Source organism: Pistacia vera, unplaced genomic scaffold (assembly GCF_008641045.1).
Source record: "Pistacia vera cultivar Batoury unplaced genomic scaffold, PisVer_v2 Contig598, whole genome shotgun sequence".
NCBI classification, from domain to species: Eukaryota; Viridiplantae; Streptophyta; class Magnoliopsida; order Sapindales; family Anacardiaceae; genus Pistacia; species Pistacia vera.
Genome location: NW_022196443.1, coordinates 297,722 through 318,550, shown reverse-complemented (window position 1 = coordinate 318,550; position 20,829 = coordinate 297,722). Strand labels below are relative to the sequence as shown.

The window sequence follows — 20,829 nt, the reverse complement described above, 5'->3', positions numbered from 1 at the left end:
TCTACGGAGGCATTCAGCATGCCTACTATGTAATATTATTACACAATTAATATTACCTATGTAGGGAATACTTTGATGATTTTGATCTTCTAAAGATTTATATCATCCAGACATTTCACATGTAATACATATATATAAATGAAGCAATAAACCACATGTGAAATAAGAACACTTTCTTCTATTGATAAGATAAAATGTATATACAAAATATATACATTAACATATATATACAAAACATAATGTCTTGTAACCGACGACACGATTGGTTCTTAGGACATACACTAACAAAACTCTCACTTGCAGTTTATGGCCCAAAATGTTTAAGCTTATCATGGGCGAAATGACTCAAAATGTTTGTGTCAAATGTTGGGTCCATTGGGCCTATGGTCTAGTTTATGGCCTAAAAATTGAAAGCCCAAATTCAACCAGTTTTTAATTCTAATTTCAATTTAAATGCCCATGTTTTTTTTTTTTTACTAAAATAATTCATAATTAATATGAAAAATTAATGCAAATGTCATTTAATATATGATTGTTTGTTTAAACATGGTTGCACCTAATTTCATTTAAAATGTAAATATTTAATAATAAATTTTATATCGCAAACAATGTTAAATTAATTTGAAACTATTATATCATTTGCCACATTTTTTTACTTGTTATAAATTTTCCATTTTTATTTTAATAGAACTTAATTAAAGAAGATAAACTTAAAAAAAAATCCTTACCAATGAGGATGTGCCACATCATGACGTGTGGCGCACACGCGCACCCTGGTTCACTTGTTGTATAGGCATCGTTGTACAGAAATACTAAGGCAAAACCAAGTTAAGCTTGAAGTTTCACAAAACTCAACTCTCAGATTACAATTCTGATCGCAGAATCTGAGAATAATCATCGGCCATCGATGTCTGTATTGTCTTTCACGCCACATCTTCAAGTTCATGTCAATCCCATACTCAGTCCCAAACCAAAACCAAAGCCAAAACTCAACAAACTCAGAATTTCTTCGCTTCAAACATTCGTAACTCCGCCTCCACAGCCCTCTTTTTCTGACCCTTTCGTGCTTCAATTAGCTGACTCTCTTGAAGACTCTCTCCCTTCTTCTTCACAGCCTCTTCCTCTTCAGAGACTCAGAGACTTGTCCTCTCAAACCCTCCTCTCTACTCCTTGGCCCTCCCGTAAAGATGAGCCTTTTCGTTTCACTGACACTTCTCTCATTAAAAGTTCCCTAATTGAACCCGTTTCTCACTCTGCGCAATTTCTTGATTCTTTGGATGTTTCAGGTGATACCCAGTTCCCCAATCTTATTTTTGTTGATGGGTTTTTAAAAGAGTCTGTGTTGAATTTGTCAAATTTGCCTGATGGAGTATATTTAGGTAGTTTGCTAAGGGCTTCAGATAGAATTATGGAAAGGGTAAGTAAGTTTATTGGTGATTTTAAATGGGGTGATTTGTTTTGGTCAATTAATGGGATGGGGGCACCGGATTTAGGGGTTATTTATGTTCCTGCAGGATGTAAGATAGAAATTCCGATTTATTTGAAGTATTTTTCGGTTGAGGGAGGCAATGAGGAGTCGAAAAAGTTGCCGATATCCAATCCGAGGGTGTTTGTGTTGGTTGAGGAGGGAGGAGAGGTTGGTATAGTAGAGGAGTTTGAAGGTAAAGAGGGGAATGCGTGTTATTGGGCGAATTCGGTTTTAGAGGTGGTGATTGGAGGAGGAGGGAAAGTTAGACATTCTTATGTCCAGAGTCAGTCTTTGAGAGCTGCTCATATCAAGTGGACAGCAGTGAGGCAGGTAAATTCTTGTTATTGTTCTTGGTATTGCTAAGACTTAAATTTCTTTGAGCCTATAGATAATCAGTTTAGTTTGTAGAAGACTTTGAAAGTGAGTTCAGGATACATGTTTTTGGCTTAAATTTTGTTAATTTTTGTAATGTTAAATTGAGCATTGAACATGAAACAAATAGTAATATGGTCAATTTATGTCTGTGTTCGTGCTTTAGTAAGTTTAATGGATACTGAATGTCAACTTAAGAAGACCTCGATGGTCAGCTTCATCCTGTAGTTTCACCTAGGACCAAGTCTAGAACCTGCTTTCAGGTTTTGCTTTTCTGAAGTCTCTCTTCTTTTAGTGGAGACCATCTAATTTTCTTGGTGCTCCTTTGTCCAGTTTTATTTAATTAATTATATAATCTTTTCAATATTCTAGATGATGGCTAACATTCCCAAAGTATTGTATAAATGATTGCTTTGTGGTCTGGGAAAGGGAAATGTGATTTTCTTGACTACCACACAACTGCTCATGATTTGTTGCCATTTCAGATATCAATTCCCTGTTTCGGATGTTCTTGAAATAGATATTTTTCTCGCTTTTTCTTTTTTATTTCATCTGCTTAGCTTTTATTAATTGTAATGTTAAGTGATAGAGGGAATTTGTAATATTTCCCTTATTTTGCAGAAACTTCTGCTCTACTTGTGGCATTCTTTTAATTTTTTTGTGTTCAATACTGGGAAAAGATGAGCAACACTTTTTGGTCTGTGACTAGAAATGCTTTTAAGGCTTGTAGGGGTATTTGAATAATGCATTAATTAAAGGTGTAAATAGGTTATTAGAAATGCAAATGTGTGTTTGGTAAAGACAGCTCGGTTCGCAAATACCAAAAACCATTTTCTTAATTGGAAAAGTAACTTGGCAAACAGTTTCTAGAGAATCAATTAACATTCTAAAAAATCTTCTGTTTCTGAAAACAATAAATAATGCTCCATTTATTTTGAGTAACATTTTATAGGTTGTATGATAACTGCTCTCCATGTGCTTTCTTATTCATAAGATATCAATTCACTTGAGTGGGGGTGCAGAACAGCTCTACTTTGATTAGTTGAGAGCTAGTATGAAATTTTATCTGTCAAAGAGGAAAAAAAATGGATTCTCATTCTCTTTAGTCATTAGCAGAATCATATATGTGATAAAGGAAAAGGACCAGCAACATTGTTACGGACTAATTCTTGAATTTTTTGAATAAAAAACACCAGCACAAATGCTGTAATATTTTAAAATAATTATTTCTGCATTTAGAGGCTGTCTTCTATGGAGTCATCGATACCTTTATTTTTAGGATTTGCAATTGTAAATATAAGCAACTTTGTTAATTAATTTTAAGAATCAATTATAATGGACTGAAGTATGGGTCCATGATTGGTCTTGTTGCCTCCGTTTTGTCGACTGAGGAAATGTTCAGGTTGTTCTTTGCAAGTGGTCAGTTGATTATAGGAATCTTCCCCTTGTCATAGCCTCAGTACCTGTCTCTTTACTTGTCAATTCTTGAAACCATTTTGTAGCTTTACGTTCTGTGATTTATTGAGCAGCAGTAAATTCATTCATCAATTTGCCATTTGTAGGAATCATCCAGTACTTATGAGCTTGTAGAGGTAAGCACTGGTGGAAAATTGAGCAGGCACAATGTCCATGTTCAACAACTTGGCCCAGAAACAGTAACAGAGTTGTCCACATTTCATTTGTCTGTCACTGAACAAACACAAGATTTACATAGTAGCCTAGTCTTCGATCATCCACGAGGTTATTCTCGACAACTTCACAAGTGTATTGTGGCCCATCCGCAAGGACAAGCTGTTTTCGATGGAAATGTAAAGGTCAACAGGTAATTTTGTTGCATGTCCCTTTTTATTGTAATTTTGGTACTTGGTAACATTATTTGATCGTGTGCCTTACTTTATGTGATCTAGGTATATGATCACATTGCTAATTATCAGCATTTCTATTTTCCAGTTTACAAGTTACTGGTTTCTGATATAGGATTACTCGTTAAAAATTGATGCTAATGAATACCTGGAGAGGAAATGTCTGGCATTTGTATGGCTAATTGTCATATATCAATTATCTATTAGTTATTAGTCCATTTATCTTGTTTGCTATAGTCTAAAGATAGTTTTGAAGATGTCAGTGTCATGCTATTTGTGGTGTTTATAGCTCTACTTGAATTATGCAGATACGCACAACAAACAGATGCTGGACAACTAACGAGGAGTCTCCTCCTTGAACCTCGTGCAACCGTAAATGTAAAACCCAATCTCCAGATTATTGCTGATGATGTGAAGTGCTCCCATGGAGCTGCTATAAGTGACCTAGAAGAAAGCCAACTCTTCTACTTTCAAGCACGTGGTATTGACTTAAAAACAGCTAGAAAAGCTCTTGTCTTTTCCTTTGGAGCTGAGGTGATTGGACGTTTTCCNATGAGATAGTTTGTAGAGTTGTTTGGATGCTGGAAAATGAATTCCTTAGTTATTTGGTCTGGTTGGGTCGAGGAAGCTGAAGTACATTTATAGAGAAGGAAAATGGTACTGTGCGAGAATATTTGAGTCAGTTCATGATGTTTCAGGAAGATGAAGAATTATCTGGTAGCGAAAAGATTGAAAAAGATTGGTGACCTTTCTCGAAGATATATCTAATGAAAATTTGTGCTAATAAGATAAAAATAGAAATCAAAACAATGCATAAGGACAAGTTCATCAAAGGATGCAACATCAAAAAGAGTCAAAATTTCTCTTGATTGGAATAAGTAATTAAAGTATAATCTTAGGTAAAGTTAAGATTCAATATCATCAGCAATGTTATAAAATGAAATCTCTTCAAGGTTCCACCCTCTTCTATTAGGAAACTATTACCAAACTAATCTTTTTCAATGGCTGTCGGGTCAAAAAATGAACCCAATAACCAATTGATAGCTGTTCGGCCATGGCCCATAAAAAAGTTGGGCTGTGTGTTCAATTGCTGTACTGGACGTTTTAGGCTTAGTTCGTGATCCAAGGGCCACACAGTTCTTGGGCAAACCCAATTTTCTCAGATGCACACAAACCAATAGCAACCTTGCGAGTTTCAAAGTTGTAGCATTCATAAGCAGAAAAAGCTCCATGGAGAATCAAACCAACACAGAGATGCATCAAAGAAAGGGTAGCAGATTGGTTCTGTTTCCTCTTCCATTTCAAGGCCACATAAATCCAATGCTAAAGCTAGCAAACATTCTCCATTCACAAGGCTTCTCCATAACCATAATACACACCAGGGGCGGATCCAGCATGCCTACCCTCAGATTTTGAAAAAAATTTGTAAATATTTATAATTAATTCTTTTTATATCAAAAAAGTATATATATATATATGGCCTACAATAAAAGTAATCGTGATAATAGGTTAACGTCGCCCACCAATCATAAATATCACGGCTATGTTGGCCTAACAGTTTAATTATTATAAATATATTTATATATATATGCGGCTAATTAATCTCCACAGCTTTTTGTATTCTTAATTTTATTTAGTGAGTGCATCTTTTTGTTTTCGTCCTTGTTAGGGCCAAAAATCGTCCTTGACCCGAATAGGAAAACGGGCTCGACACTGAAGAAGAAGCCAGGCCCAATCCCGATATGACTCAACCAGATTAGGCCCATTCGGTACAAGATATAGCCAGCCCAAACCACGTGGGCACGAGCCTCCTAATCCCAGTCCATTTCTTAGGTCCATGGGCGAATCCAGAGCCCACAACCCCCTCAGAATACTTTCATACTCCTGATCAATCTCCCATTCAAGGTCAGCTTCCTATTCCTAATCACTTTCCTACTCGGAGTTACTCTCTTAATCAGAATCACCTTCGGACACTGGTAAGACAGCTTACCACGGCCCTAATTCTTCTAGGGTTTGCATCAGAGTCATACTAGGACTCCTACTTCTACCAGGATTGGGAGAACAGACGACCACTATATAAGCAGAGGCCAACCCTCTCACAAAGGACAGATGACATTATACCTTCACACTGAAAGCTCTGACTTGAGAGCTTCACATCACCGCCATAGTCACAGTCCCCAACTAGACTTCCGGTAACCTCTACTCCCTAACCCTCACTATATTAGCCTCTCACAGCCTTGTTGACTTGAGCGTCGGAGTGCCTACGGCAAACACCACCCCGGTGTTTCCCGTTTGCTTCACGCGTGTGGTTCTCTACGTGTGCAGGTGCAGCGGATCGCTAGTGGCCTCAACCTCACGGGATTAAACCCCCATTCGTATAGGTAGATTTTTACGTCTACAGTCCCTCGGTTGGAGTTAACTTTTTAAGATCCAAATTGTTCAACCTTTTAGTATTCAAGATGTAAACTATTTTCCGTTTTATTAGTTTTATGTAATATATATTATTTATTTTAATTTAGTTTATTTTAAGGTTGAATTATGTTTATTCTTTATTTTTTTAGGTTTTTTATTCTAATGAAGAAAAATATGAATCTTATGAGTTTTGTTTGATTTTGTAATTGATTGAAAATATTATTATCAATTTGACTTTAGATATAACAAATACATTTATAAAATTAATTTTTTATTTATTAAAGGACAACTTGATTTGTACCAATCATTAATATACTAATAATGATATTTTTATTATTTTATAAAGTAATTAGTTGGTTAAGTATATTCTAATAATAATTAAATTAAATCTAGTTGATCTATGCCAATAATTTAAATGTTGGAAAATTGATTAGTAAATTATTTAAGTTCACTAAAATGATTTTAAATATAAGAAAATTAACACAATAAAATGATTAATTAATTACTAAAATAATCTTTTAATTAGATCTAATTGTTACATCAAAAAATGTAATAAGTCAGTTTTTATAATTTTATTAATTAAAGTTTCATTAGTCTTTCTTTATAAATATTATACTATCTTTTTTTATTTGATAGCTATGATATCCAATTATTTTAAGAGATTAAATAAAATTCTAACAAAAATTGTGTTTCGTTGTTAATTGGATGTTATTTTCAATACATTTGCTCAAAGTTTTACCTAAGGTTTGATGATTTTTTAAAAATTTTCCGCAATTGTTTGGCAAACAATGATGAAGCCGTGGAGAGCCCCTCGGCAAAAATCCTAGCTCTGCTACTGCCCACGAGGCGCGGCAGCTGTGTAGGTCTGAGAATGAATTTTTTAATGGACCTATTGTATAATGTAATCTGATTTTATAACCAAAGTCTCTGGAGATCATGTTTACTCATTTTTATTTCCTACTAGTAACATATCTGCCATTAGAAAATTTCAGTGCATTGAAAAATAATTGGTGTCCCTATCAAAAGCTACGAAAGTAATTTGATAGAGTTAACAAGATATTATTTTTTGGGAGGGCTAAATATACATAAAAAGATTATTGACCAATCAAATTTTATTAGTAAATTTTTTCAAATTTTTATTTTTATCTTTTTAGAATTCTAGAGGGAACCTCCCCTAGCTCCACCTCTGCAACTTCTTATAAAATCTGAGGTGTGAAATTGAAGTGATATTTATTATACAACAATGCTAGTTTTACAAAGACACATACAAATGGGGCATACAAAGATAATCTTCACCCTTGATTTTCATAATTTCTCTCTCTCTCTCTTTCTCTTTCTCTTTTTCCGTTTTTTCTTCTGGATGATGTCACTTTGTGACCCTCTTTATATGAGTCTTTATAAGGATAGCATTTTTCTTTATTATATATCAATTATAATAATATTATATATCAACTCTAATCTATATTATGACAGATATATTAATATTAATATATATATGACCAACATAATACGTTGTTACCTTTTAATTATTTTTTATTAATAGTTTCCAACAATGACTTATGGAGTCATAAGAAAATTCCAATCCCATGAGGAAATTGCGGATATGATCAACAAAAATGAATTGCCAGCTGACAAGTTTGGGACTTTTAATTCTCTTATTTTTATTGATCATGTCCGCAATTTCCTCATGGGATTGGAATTTTCTTATGGAAAAAAACAAGAAGAAAAGTAAACGTTATGGAAAAAAAATTAAATACTAGTGGCTGTGATTGATTGATACTGAGGTTTGGAGTGGATAAGTTTAAGTTTGGTAGATGAGCATGTTAATATTTGATGACTTCAATTACCTACAGGATCTGCCGGTTAATATTAATGGCTAACGAGACAAGAAATAATAGAAACAGTACTGTTAATTCGTTGATGCATGATGGATAGATTAATATAGATGCACAAAGAGAAAAGGAAATCTACAAAATATAATGCTACTCAACACAATTAAAAATGATAAGAAGTTTATTAATGAAATTCATGGATTTCACCTTTGATAAAACATTTATTAATTTCAACACCCAGAAAAAGGTGATCATATGTGCTTTATTATAAAGACTAATTTAAGGCCTTATTCCATTGATAAGTGTAGTTTAATTATTTTCATTTTGCCCTTCAAATGCTTCAAGGGCAAAATACAACCTTATAGTTAGTCCCACTAGGGCAAGTAAATGTGCTTGTTGCATCATCCTTAGGGTAACTGTAAACATCTGGGCATCTATCTTTGAAATACTTGGAGTAAGTTGTAGGTCCACAGCTGCCAGAATTGCAGCAGTGCTCCTCAGTCTTGAAAACAGGACATGGCCCGTTACATCCTCCAGGAACCTTCAGCTCATTCGGGCACTGACCGATGATATCAGCTGTGCATTTGATCACGCGGTTGCATCCAGCTGAGACTGAACTAAACTCCATTGGAACATTAAACCCATCAATATTAGACATGTCAATAAAGTCCATGTCCATGTACTGCTTCAAAGCATACTCAGCCAATGTGTTTGGTGGTGCACCATATCCTTCGCAGTTGAGAAGCCCGTTACAATCACCCGTTTCACACTTGCCCTTTCCATTAGCATCAAACTGGCAATTGGTTCGGGCCCAAATGCGGGCTTCAGTGGTGCCAGGGTCTGCAGTGATGGTCCATGTTTGACCATGATCAAGTTGTCTACCACCACCAGGCTTAGCAGCGGCCCAGACAGTGTACTGGCAATTGTTTGTGATATCAAAAGAGGTCGCATTGGCCAAGGTGATGGAAAGGGTAATTAGAAGGAATGAAGAAACGGAGAGGATATGCAAGAACTTCATTTTGGAAAGCTTATTGATTTGTGACTCTGAATGGTGTTTGTGAAGGCGAGTTTATATAGAAACCGAAAATCAGACTACATCATTGTAATTTGTTAGATGATGTGTTAATTAATGTCGTTTACTTGAAAAGTATAAGTCAAGATAGTGAACAAATTAAGTTCATGCATCAAAAAGTCATCCACTGGCTAATTTAGTTGTGGGAAATCAACCATATGTTGAAATATCATGTACTTTCTAGTTAGAAACTAAACTATGAGATGACCCACACCACAATTTAAATACATAAAATTAATAAATATTTTATTGGCAGTGTACGGCTCATTCACGCATCAAAAAGTCATCCACTGCCGAACAAATTAATTAATGTTGTTTACTTGAAAAGTATAAGTCAAGATAGTGAACAAATTAATTTCATGCATCAAAAGTTCATCCACTGGCTAATTTAGGTGTGGGAAATCAACTATATGTTGGAATATCAAGTGCTTTCTAGCTGTTTAGAAACCAAACAATGAGATGACGGACACCACAATTTAAGTACATATAATTAATAGATTGATTTTATTGGTAGTGTAAGGCTCATTCATCCTCAAAAAGTCATCAACTGGCGAAGCTCCCATAATCCAAGAGTAAGGACATGTTTCCACCCAAGGCTGGCAACTTTCACATAATCCAAGAGTAAGGGATATCTTTCCACCCAAGGTTTAGCGAAATCTCATAAATTCCAGATTGTCAATCTTTAAATTAATATGTTTATGACTTTTGAGTTATGGTATAATATCGGTAGTGTTATTATCAAACTACCCTTGAAAAATAAATTAAAATTACTTTTGAACTCCTAGATTTTGGCCATTCTCGAAATCCTTTCAGGCCACACAACTTCTTTTTTAGGTCGATTTGGCAATTTTCCAAAGCCGACGACCTTCCCCAACACCACACACAGTGTTATGCTTAAAAAGTTAGGGTTGACATGGACTCTCGTTAGCAAGAGCCAATTAGGATTCAAGAAGGTTTTGTGCCGTCCAGGCGCTGTCATGTCACGTAGTGACGGGAGAGATGTGGTTCTTGTCAGCGCAGCAGATGAATGTTAGGCTTGCGAGTGGCCAGGGGTTATTCACCTGATCAAGCCCTACACAATTTGAGGATATTTCTTGTGCAGATAACCAATGAGATGCAAGGAAGGACTTGCATGATAGTTACCCACTTGCAGACTCATAATCATTACATTGAACTCTCCCACTATAAATAGAGGACACCCCTCTTATTTACGGGATTGACTAATCTTAGTTTAAAACAGCTTACACATATTCTCTCTAGATTGTAACTCAACTCACCACACACGACCTGACTGTACCTATCTATTAATAAAATAGCAGTGGACGTAGGATTCACTTTTGAGCATTCGAACCACTTCAAAATTTGCTTCCCATTTATTCTCTCGTTTCATATTTTCCTATCACATGTACTTTTTAAGTCTGCTTAGTACTTTGCACGTGCGAGTCGTTGGTGCCAAAATCAAGAATCAATAGTTTGGCGCTAGAAGGGGAGCTCTGATGCATGCGATCTGACCATGCAATCGGAGAACTCTGATGCGTGCAATCTACGATCTGGCCATACGATTGGAGAACTCTGATGCGTGCGATCTGCGATCTGGCCATGAGATCAGAGATCTTTGATGCGTGCGATCTGGCCACGCGATGTGAGAGCTCTGATGTGTGTGATCTGCGATCTGATCATGCCATCAGGGAACTCTAATGCGTGCGATCTAGCCACGTGATATGCGAGCTCTGATGCATGCGATCTGCGAACTAATCATGCCATTGCGGAACTCTGATGCGTGCAATCTTAGATCTGAGCACGCGATTTGAGAACTCTGATGTTTGCGATCTATGATATGGGCATGCGATATGAGAGCTTTGATGCAGCAATTTGCGATCTAACCACCCCATCAGGAAACTCTAATGCGTGCGATCTGTGATCTGACAAAGGGATCTAAGAACTCTGATGCGTGCGATTTGACCACGCCATTGGGGAACTTTGACATGTGCAATCTGCGATTTGACCACGCGATCAGAGAACTCTGATGCGTGTGATCTGACCACGCGATCGCAAGGCTCTAATGCGTGCGATCTACGATCTGACCACGTCATCAGGGAACTCTGATGCGTGCTATCTGCGATCTGACCATACCATCGGGGAGCTTGGACGCAGGTTCAAGACCTATGCTATGACCTCCTTACAGCTCAGTCAGCTGGACTAAATGTCATTCGAGACAAGTCAAGTCGCGATATAATTATGAAGTTCTCAAGGTTCAATCCTTAAACCTTAAAAACTTGGGGACTTCTGTTATAAGAGTCAATCACGATTTAAGAAGGTTTTGTGTCGTCCAGACACTTTCACGTCCCGCAGTGATGGGAGAGGTATGGTTCTTGTCAGCGTAGTATATGAATGCCAGGCTTACGAGTGGCCAGGGGTTATTCACCTGCCCAAGCCCTATGCAATTTGAGGATATTTCTCGTGCAGTGACCAATGGGATGCAAGGAAGGACTTGCACAACAGCTACCCACTTGCAGACTCGTAATTATTACCTTGAACTCTCCCCCTATAAATAGAGGACACTCCTCTCATTTAAAGAATTGACTGATCTTAGTTTAAAACAGCTTACACACATTCTCTTTAAATTGTAACTCAGCTCGCCATACGCGACCTGATTGTATCTATCTATTAATACAAGAGCAGTGGACGCAGGATTCGCTTTTAAGTATCCGATCTACTTTAAAAATTACTTCCAATTTATTCTCTCGTTTTATATTTTCCTATCACGTGTAGTTTCTAAATTTGTTTAGCATTTTGCACATACGAGTTGTTAGTGTCAAAATCAAGCATCAACACACAACACCCTTGTCCATCCAGCACCAAAACCTCACCCTCTTCCCGTGAATTCACCTACCATCACCTGGCATCCTTCACCATCACCCACACACAAGCCTGACTCCCCCTCAACCATCACCCAACACCCTTCAACATTTTAGCCAGTGGCAGATCCAGCCACTTTTTCGGTGGGCCACGGCCCACCCTCAAATTTTTTTTAAAAAAATATTAATATGCATAATTTATATATTTTGGCCCACCCTAACAAAAATATTAATAGACAAAAATAGTAATGTATAATAAATTTCAAAAATATTAATAGACAAAAATAGTAATGTATAATAAATTTTTATTTTGGCCCACCCTAAAAAAAATTCCTGGATCCACTACTTATTTCAGCCCCCACCTTAGCCACCGTCCCCACCGCGAGTTTGGAGAAGTTTGGTTTGTTTGATTGTGAAGTTGCTTTAATTGTTTGATTTAGGCACAGTCACAGTCACGACTCCATTTTCCATGGAAGCCTTAACTTGATCGGTCTTGGCATTTTCTGGTAACCTGAACCTCCTCAAGAACTGACCACTGCTTCTATCAACACGATGCCAAGTGTCATTCTTCTCTTCCAGTTCTTTCTTTCTCTCCCCGCTTATTTGCAAGACATGGCTTTCTTCAATCTCGACCTTCACTTCTTCTTTCTTGAGGCCTGGCAGATCAGCCTTGAAAACGTGGGTTTTCGGGGTCTCTTTCCAGTCTATGCGAGCTTTGGCAAACGCAGCCGTCTCGTTGGAGAGTTCGAAGCGAGGAACTGAAGAGATTGAGAGGTTTGAGAAGGGAAAGTCTTGAAATGGATCCCATATATCAAGAGAGAGTGGGTCGAAGATGTTGGTTCTTCGGCCGAAGAAGTTGTTTGGAATCAGAGACATTGTTGTGTTTTTCTTAAAGAGAGAAAGTTTGCAAATGAGATAGTTTGTTGAGTTGTTTGGATGCTGGGAAAATGAATTCCTTAGTTATTTGGTCTGGTGGGGTTGAGGAAGCTGAAGTACATTTATAGAGATGGTAAATGGTACTGTGAGAGAATATTTGAGGCAATTCATGATGGTTCAGGAAGATGAAGAATTATCTGGTAGCGAAAAGATTGAAAAAGATTGGTGACCTTTCTCGAAGATATATCTAATGAAAATTTGTGAGTAAAGAAACAGTTAATAAGTATCGTGTTTCATGGATGCTTCATATTATACTCGATAAATGAGAGTGCATGCATGTGATGAAATGAAACGCAACAGTATCATATTCGATCAAAGCTAAATTGACGGTGAATGTAACTAGCATAAATATCAAAGTTCTAGCATTCATGAGCAGAAAAAGCTCCATGAATAGATTAATATAGATGCACGCTAAACAAAAGAGAAAAAGAAATCTACAAAATCTAATGCTACTCAAGTACTCAACACAATTAAAAAAAGATAAGAAGTCTATTAATGAAATTCATGGATTTCACCTTTCATAAAACATTTATTAATTTCAACACCCAGAAAAGGTGAGCATATGTGCTGATTTATAAAGACTAATTTAAGGCCTTATTCCATTGATAAGTGTAGTTTAATTATTTTCATTTCGCCCTTCAAATGCTTTAAGGGCAAAATACAACCTTATAGTTAGTCCCACTAGGGCAAGTAAATAGGCTTGTTGCATCATCCTTAGGGTAACTGTAAACATCTGGGCATTTATTTTTGAAATACTTGGAGAAAGTTGTAGGTCCACATTTTCCAGAATTGCAACAGTGCTCCTCAGTCTTGAAAACAGGACACGGACCATTACATCCTCCACGAACCTTCAACTGATTCGGGCATTGACCGATGATATCCGCCGTGCATTTGATAACGCGGTTGCATCCACTTGAGACTGAACTAAACTCCATTGGAACATTAAACCCATCAATATTAGACATGTCGATAAAGTCCCTGTCCATGTATTGCTTCAAAGCGTACTCAGCCAATGTGTTTGGTGGTGCACCATATCCTTGGCATTCGAGGAGCCCATTACAATCACCCGTTTCACACTTGCCCTTTCCATTACCATCAAAATGGCAATTGGTTCGGGCCCAAATGCGGGCTGCTGTGGTGCCAGGTTTGGCAGTGATGGTCCATGTTTGACCATGGCCAAGTTGTTTACCACCACCGGGCACAGCAGCGGCCCAGACAGTGTAATGACAATTGTTTGTGATAGCAAAAGAGGCCGCATTGGCCAAGGTGATGGAAAGGGTAATTAGAAGGAATGAAGAAACGGAGAGGATATTCAAGAACTTCATTTTGGAAAGATTATTGATTTGTGACTCTGAGTGGTGTTTGTGAAGGTGAGTTTATATAGAAACCGGAAATCGGACTACGTCATTGGAATTTGTTAGATGATATATTAATTAATGTCGTTTACTTGAAAAGTATAAGTCAAGATAGTGAACAAATTGATTTCATGCATCAAAAAGTCATCCACAGGCTAATTTAGCTGTGGGAAATCAACCATATGTTGCAATATCAAGTACTTCCTAGCTGTTTAGAAACTAAACTATGAGATGGCTGACAACACAATTTAATTACATATAATTAATAGATTGATTACATTGGTAGTGTAAGGCTCATTCACGCATCAAAAAGTCATCCACTGCCGAACAAATTAATTAATGTCGTTTACTTGAAAAGTATAAGTCAAGATAGTGAACGAATTAATTTCATGCATCAAAAGTTCATCCACTGGCTAATTTAGCTGTGGGAAATCAACTATATGTTGGAATATCAAGTGCTTTCTAGCTGTATAGAAACTAAACTATGGGATGACCCACACCACAATTTAAATACATATAATTAATAGATTGATTTTATTGGTAGTGTAAGGCTCATTCATGCATCAAAAAGTCATCCACTGGCAAAGTCTCCCGTAATCCAAGAGTAAGGACATGTTTCCATAGAACTGGTCAAGGACCAGTCCCAAGTGGGCCAGGTCTAATCCTTTTGGGACTGGTTCCGTTTGGGATTGATCTCGTTTGAGACCAGCCGTTCATGGGTCTGACACCGATCCTAAGCCCATCAGTATTTTTAGGACCCGAACAAGTCCTATGGGCTCAGGACTTTCTAGCTAGTTAGAATTTAGAAACTAAACTATGAGATGGCCGACACCACAGTTTAAATACATATAATTAATAGATTGATTTTATTGGTAGTGTAAGGGTCATTATCAAAAAGTCATCCACTGCCGAACAAATTAATTAATGTCGTTTACTTGAAAAGTGTAAGTCAACAAAGAAAATTTGCAAATGAGATAGTTTGTAGAGTTGTTTGGATGCTGGGAAAATATGCACACAAACCAATAGCAACCTTGCGAGTTTCAAAGAATTAATTATCAATTCTCTAGAAAAACTTAGCTGAAAAACAAAGATCAAAGTACTCCCTTAAAGTAAAGAAACAGTTAATAAGTTTCGTGTTTCGTGGATGCTTCATATTATACTCGATAAATGACAGTGCATGCATGTGATGAAATGAAAGGCAACAGTATCATATTCGATCAAAGCTAAATTGACGGTGAGTGTAACTAGCATAAATATCAAAGTTCTAGCATTCATAAGTAGAAAAAGCTCCATGGAGAACCAAACCAACACAGAGATGCATCAAAGAAAGGGTCGCAGATTGGTTCTGTTTCCTCTTCCATTTCAAGGCCACATCAATCCAATGCTACAGCTAGGAAACATTCTCCATTCACAAGGCTTCTCCATAACCATAATGAACACCAACTTCAAATCTCCGAACCCTTCAAACTACCACACTTCACTTTTCACTTTATTTCGAAAATTTATCTGAATCTGAAGCCTCCACAACTGATCTTGCTGTTCTTGTTCAACTGCTTGACACAAAATGTGTAGAGCCTTTTCAGATTGCTTAACTAAGTTGTTGTCAGATGTTGAGGAGGAGCCCGTTGCCGCTGATCTCAGAGCCATATTTTCCTTCACTCAAGCTGTTGCTGAAAATCTCAAACTCCCCATGATGGTGTAAGAACGGTGGTGCTTCCTCCTTTGTTGTTTTTACCGCTTTTCCATTTCTAAGAGAAAAGGGTATCTCCCCATTCAAGGTGTGTGTTCCATTTTTTTTTTTTTAAATCTTTCTGATCAAGAATCAGTTTTCGTCTGCATTTAGTGATCTCATTGATTGTATTGCCAAAACTGGCTCTCATGTGTGGCTTGTTCGTTAATTTTTCTTTATCAGATTCTAAATTAGAAGAACCAGTGGTAGAGCTTCCACCTCTCAAGGTAAAAGACCTTCAACGATCAACTCGCGATCTCCAGAAACATATTGAATTAATAAATGGCATGGTTGATGGAGCCAAGGCCTCTTCAGGAGATTGGAATACATTTGAAGATCTTGAGGAATCAGCATTGGCAAATCTTGGCCAACAATTTTCGTCCCTATGTTCAATAGGCCCATTTAACACTGCTTTCCAGCCTCTTCAAGTAGCTTGTTGACACAAGATCAAAGCTGCATTTCTTGGCTAGAGAAACAATCACCCAAGTCAGTAATTTATGTGAGCTTTGGAAGTCTTGCTGCAATCAAAGAAAATGAATTTTTGGAAATAGCCTGGGGGCTAGCCAATAGCAAGCAACCATTTTGTGGGTGGTTCGACCGGATTGACCAATGTTCGGAGTGGCTTGAACCATTACCAAGTGGGTTCCTGGAAATGATTGATGGAGGGGACATATTGTGAAATGGGCTCCACAACAAGAGGTGCGGCCCACCCTGCTGTTGGAGCATTTTGGACTCATAATGGGTGGAATTCAACATGGAGAGCATTTGTGAAGGTGTTCCATGATTTGTATGCCTTGTTTCACTGACCAAAGAGCAATGCAAGATATGTAAGTGATGTTGGAAAGTTGGGGTGCAACTGAGAATGGTTTGATAGAGAAAAGATTGAGAGGCAATTAGAAGACTAATGGTGGATAAAGAAGGAGAAGAAATCAGAGGCAGAATTTTGTGCTTAAAGGAAGGCAAATATTTGCTTGAGGCAGGGTGGTTCTTCAAGTGAATCCCTGGACAGCTTGGTTAGCCACATTTTATCAATAGAAACATTCACTTTCAACTTCATTAAGTCCTTTCAATGCAAATGTTAGCATCTAAAGCGTTATTGATCAAAACTGAGTTACTGTTTTCCAATAATGACTCCTATCTAGCTGATTTAGTGAATACATATTGGGAAGAGGTTTTTATTTGGGATTTTTGTGCTGAAAATTTAAACTAATATCTATTCTCAATACTAAACTAATTTCTTTCAAAGAGTTGCTAATTTGATAGTCAGACTAGATGGTGCACTGATGCAGATTTTTAATCACATCTGTGGCTTTGGTCCCAATTGATGACATCAGTGGCTATCACTGCTATCAATGTATCAACCATCCGCTTTAAATTCTGAAATATGTGGAAGAACAGAGCAGGCCTACTTCATCAATGCTTGCATGTGGACAGTCCTATAACCTCAGTGGAATTTCAATTTATACACGCAAGAGGATGAAAATTGTGGCCATCTCCTTCAGTGAGTTGTCAACTATAAACAGCCATGACACTTTGTCATCTCATACTCATTTATATCAACTTAATTTTACTAGTGTGAGGCATGCATATACTATGCTTATGCTAGCCAAAATTCATTGAAAGGCAATTCTCAAATCATACAGTTGGGTATCTTTTAATATAAATCCAGCCCGTATCTAAAAATACTATAAAAAGGTAATTATAAGAGATCTAGCTGAGGATTGTAATACATAACTATGGTTGTTATTTGAAATTCTGAAAGTTACTAGTAAGAAAAGATTTAAAAAAATTTGAAGCTTGGATTCGTCTATACTGGCTTGTTTCGAGTCTTGAGTTAAGGATTAATGCTGGTCTGGATAATTTCATTGGAATGAGTTCATAAACTATTATTTTGATTTTGATTTTTAATTTAGGTTTAGAAATTTTTTATCCCCAGATTCACAATCAGAAGCACCAGTTCCAGATTTTCATCCATTGAGAGTGAAAGACATTCCTATAATTAGAACACGTATTCTGGAGAAGCTTAACATGATTTTTCAGATCAAGATGTCTTCAAGATTGATATGGAACTCCTTTCAGGACCTAGAACAAGATGCATTGACCGTTTAACAATAATATGTAATTAGAGTTGCTAAGGATGTATGGTTAAGATCAGCGGCGGATCCAGCCCACTTTTGGCCCACTCTCAATTTTTTTTTTAAATATTAATATATATAATTTTTAGATTTTAGCCCACCCTAACAAAAATATTAATAAGGTAAAAATATTAATATGTAATTAGTTTTTATTTTGATCCACCCAAACAAAATTTTCTAGACCCACCACTGATTAAGATGTTATTTTGGATTAAAATATATTTTATGTTAGGTACAACAATAGGTCTACAATGTATAAAGTTTGTTATATCTTGTTGAATGCATATGAAATATACAAGTCCTTCTTCTCTCTTATCTTTTTCCTTGTTGGTCCACTTGAAAACTCCCCTATTTAAGCTACAGATAAAGGAGACGAGGCTCCAAAAGTATCTGATAACATTAACCAATGGGGGAACAAATCGCCATTGTTGGAGCTGGTATTAGTGGACTTATTGCCTGTAAGTACTGCCTGTCAAAGGGTTTCAAACCCCTTGTTTTTGAGTCTCAAAGTTGCATTGGAGGAGCGTGGACTAAAACTTTCGAGACCACAAAGCTACAGACTCCGAAATCATTGTATCAGTTCTCGGATTTTCCCTGGCCATCTTCGTCAACTGAGGAGTTTCCTGACCAACATCACGTTTTGGATTATGTTCAATCTTATGCACACCAATTAGACTTGGTTAAGCATATCAAATTCGATTCCAAGGTTGTTTCCATTGAATTTGAAGGCTCTTCCGATGACGAGATGCAGTCCTGGAGTTTGTGGAATGGCAATGGTTTGCCCTTTAGCCCTCAAGGGAAATGGAAGGTCATGGTAGAGGACTTACAAAACAATTCAACAGAGGTATTCATATTTTTCATTTCTTTAGGATTAGTTCAAATGTTTACATCATCAATGGCTTTTATATGCAATTATTTTTAAAGAATCTAATACTAATGTTCAATCATGGTCTAACAAATTAAGTTAGGTTTACCAAGTGGACTTTGTGATTCTGTGTGTGGGGAGATTAAGTGGTGTTCCAAACATCCCGGAATTTCCTCCAAGCAAGGGTCCAGAAGCATTTCATGGCAAGGTGATACATTCCATGGACTATGCCGCCATGGATTATGAAAGTGCAGCCAAATTTGTCAAAGGGAAGCGGGTTACTGTTGTTGGGTTCCAGAAATCTGCATTGGATATTGCAATGGAGTGCTCAGCAGCCAATGGTAAGACAAATTAATCTTGACTCAAACTGCCATCCAAAACGAAAGCAGTTATATACAAATTATCTACATGTTCCAATTTATTGCACTAATCTTCCTGATCTGAATTCCAGGGGTGAAAATTCCATGTACAATTTTATACAAGACTGAACATTGGAATGTACCTGATCACCTTCCTTGGGGGTTACCTATGGCATTTCTTTATCTTAATAGGTTCTCAGAGCTTTTGCTTCATAAGCCTGGAGAAGGGATCCTGCTAAGTCTCTTGGCAACATTGCTTTCACCACTGGTAGCATTTCTTTGTTGGGTCTATTTGTCCTTTTAAACTACATTGAGAAGAATTTATCTTTTAAGGGTCTAACTTACATAGCATGCAATTACAGAGATGGGGAATATCAAAATTTGTGGAAACTTATATCAAGAAGAAGCATCCATTGGCCAAGTATGGAATGATACCAAAACATAGTTTCCTTCAAGATATCAGTTCATGCCTAGTATCAACAGTACCAGAAAAGTTCTATGAGAAAGTTGAAAAACCTGTCTCCCTTTGCGAAATGCAGTTTGCCTATTTGTGATAGTCCCCCATGAACTTAGATGGGTGCAGCTGATGAGATTTTTTAATCACATCTGTGGCTTTGGTCCCATTGATGACATCAGTGGGCTCATCACTGCTATCAATGCATCCAACTATCCCGCTTTAAATTCTGAAAATATGTGAAGAACAGAGCAGGCATACTTTCATCAATGCATTGCATGTGGACAGTCCTATAACCTCAGTGGAATTTCAATTTATACACGCAAGAGGATGAAAATTGTGGCCATCTCCTTCAGTTGATGTCAACTATAACAGCCATGACACTTTTCATCTCATACTCATTTATATCAACCTTAATTTTAACTAGTCTAGGCATGCATAATACTAAAGCTTATGCTAGCCAGAATTCATTGAAAGGGCAAATTCTCAAATCATACAGTTGGGTAATCTTTTTAATATAATCTAGCCCGTACTTAAAAAAATACTATAAAAAGGTAATTATAAGAGATCTAGCTGAGGATTGTAATACATAACTATGAGTTGTATTTGAAATTCTGAAAGTACTAGTAAGAAAAAGATAAACAAATTCTTTTTTGAGTGCTTGGTGAAAAACCCTAGCCCGAGTGTATCCCTTTTTGTTAACCCTAAATCTCTGAATAACAAAATACGCGTTCTTGTAAGTGTCACTGTTGGGCTTCTTTATATACTAAGTCATCAGCAGTTCTCAGCCCTTGGATCTGTCTTGATCTGATGGCTGAAACTTGGTAATGGCTTTAAACAAAACGACCCCGTTTTGACTCAAGTGAAACGGCTCCGTTTTTTGGCTTCACAAAACTTTCAGTTTGTGATAGCAAAAGAGGCCGCATTGGCCAAGGTGATGGAAAGGGTAATTAGAAGGAATGAAGAAATGGAGAGGATATGCAAGAACTTCATTTTGGAAAGACTATTGATTTGTGACTCTGAGTGGTGTTTGTGAAGGTGAAGGTGAGTTTAGATAGAAACCGGAAATTGGAGTACGTTATTGGAATTTGTTAGATGATATATTAATTAATGTCGTTTA

General features: G+C 36.9%; 5 protein-coding genes and 1 pseudogene across 5 annotated transcripts; 3 read left to right on the top strand and 3 right to left on the bottom strand.

Moving 5' to 3' along the window:
• The first annotated feature begins 828 nt into the window (after positions 1–828).
• LOC116110155 (protein ABCI7, chloroplastic-like) lies at positions 829–4,263 on the top strand. The gene is made up of 3 exons (XM_031396387.1): positions 829–1,798; positions 3,403–3,662; positions 4,011–4,263. Exons 1-3 carry the CDS (start codon positions 908–910, stop codon positions 4,261–4,263), a joined length of 1,404 nt encoding a protein of 467 aa, XP_031252247.1. The 5' UTR covers positions 829–907.
• A 3,948-nt stretch (positions 4,264–8,211) lies between these two features.
• On the bottom strand, positions 8,212–8,981 carry LOC116110129 (thaumatin-like protein 1). Its single transcript, XM_031396358.1, has one exon. It carries the CDS (start codon positions 8,962–8,964, stop codon positions 8,287–8,289), a length of 678 nt encoding a protein of 225 aa, XP_031252218.1. The 5' UTR covers positions 8,965–8,981; the 3' UTR covers positions 8,212–8,286.
• A 3,318-nt stretch (positions 8,982–12,299) lies between these two features.
• On the bottom strand, positions 12,300–12,852 carry LOC116110154 (18.5 kDa class I heat shock protein-like). Its single transcript, XM_031396386.1, has one exon. The coding sequence runs from the start codon at positions 12,750–12,752 to the stop codon at positions 12,300–12,302; it is 453 nt and encodes a 150-aa protein (XP_031252246.1). The 5' UTR covers positions 12,753–12,852.
• Positions 12,853–13,285: 433 nt separating this feature from the next.
• Positions 13,286–14,187, bottom strand: LOC116110126 (thaumatin-like protein). The gene has a single exon (XM_031396355.1). The coding sequence runs from the start codon at positions 14,135–14,137 to the stop codon at positions 13,460–13,462; it is 678 nt and encodes a 225-aa protein (XP_031252215.1). The 5' UTR covers positions 14,138–14,187; the 3' UTR covers positions 13,286–13,459.
• A 948-nt stretch (positions 14,188–15,135) lies between these two features.
• LOC116110153 lies at positions 15,136–18,005 on the top strand (annotated as a pseudogene).
• A 339-nt stretch (positions 18,006–18,344) lies between these two features.
• Positions 18,345–19,809, top strand: LOC116110152 (probable flavin-containing monooxygenase 1). Its single transcript, XM_031396384.1, has 4 exons — positions 18,345–18,875; positions 19,000–19,237; positions 19,348–19,523; positions 19,618–19,809. The coding sequence occupies exons 1-4, from the start codon at positions 18,438–18,440 to the stop codon at positions 19,807–19,809; spliced, it is 1,044 nt and encodes a 347-aa protein (XP_031252244.1). The 5' UTR covers positions 18,345–18,437.
• The last annotated feature ends 1,020 nt before the right edge of the window (positions 19,810–20,829 follow it).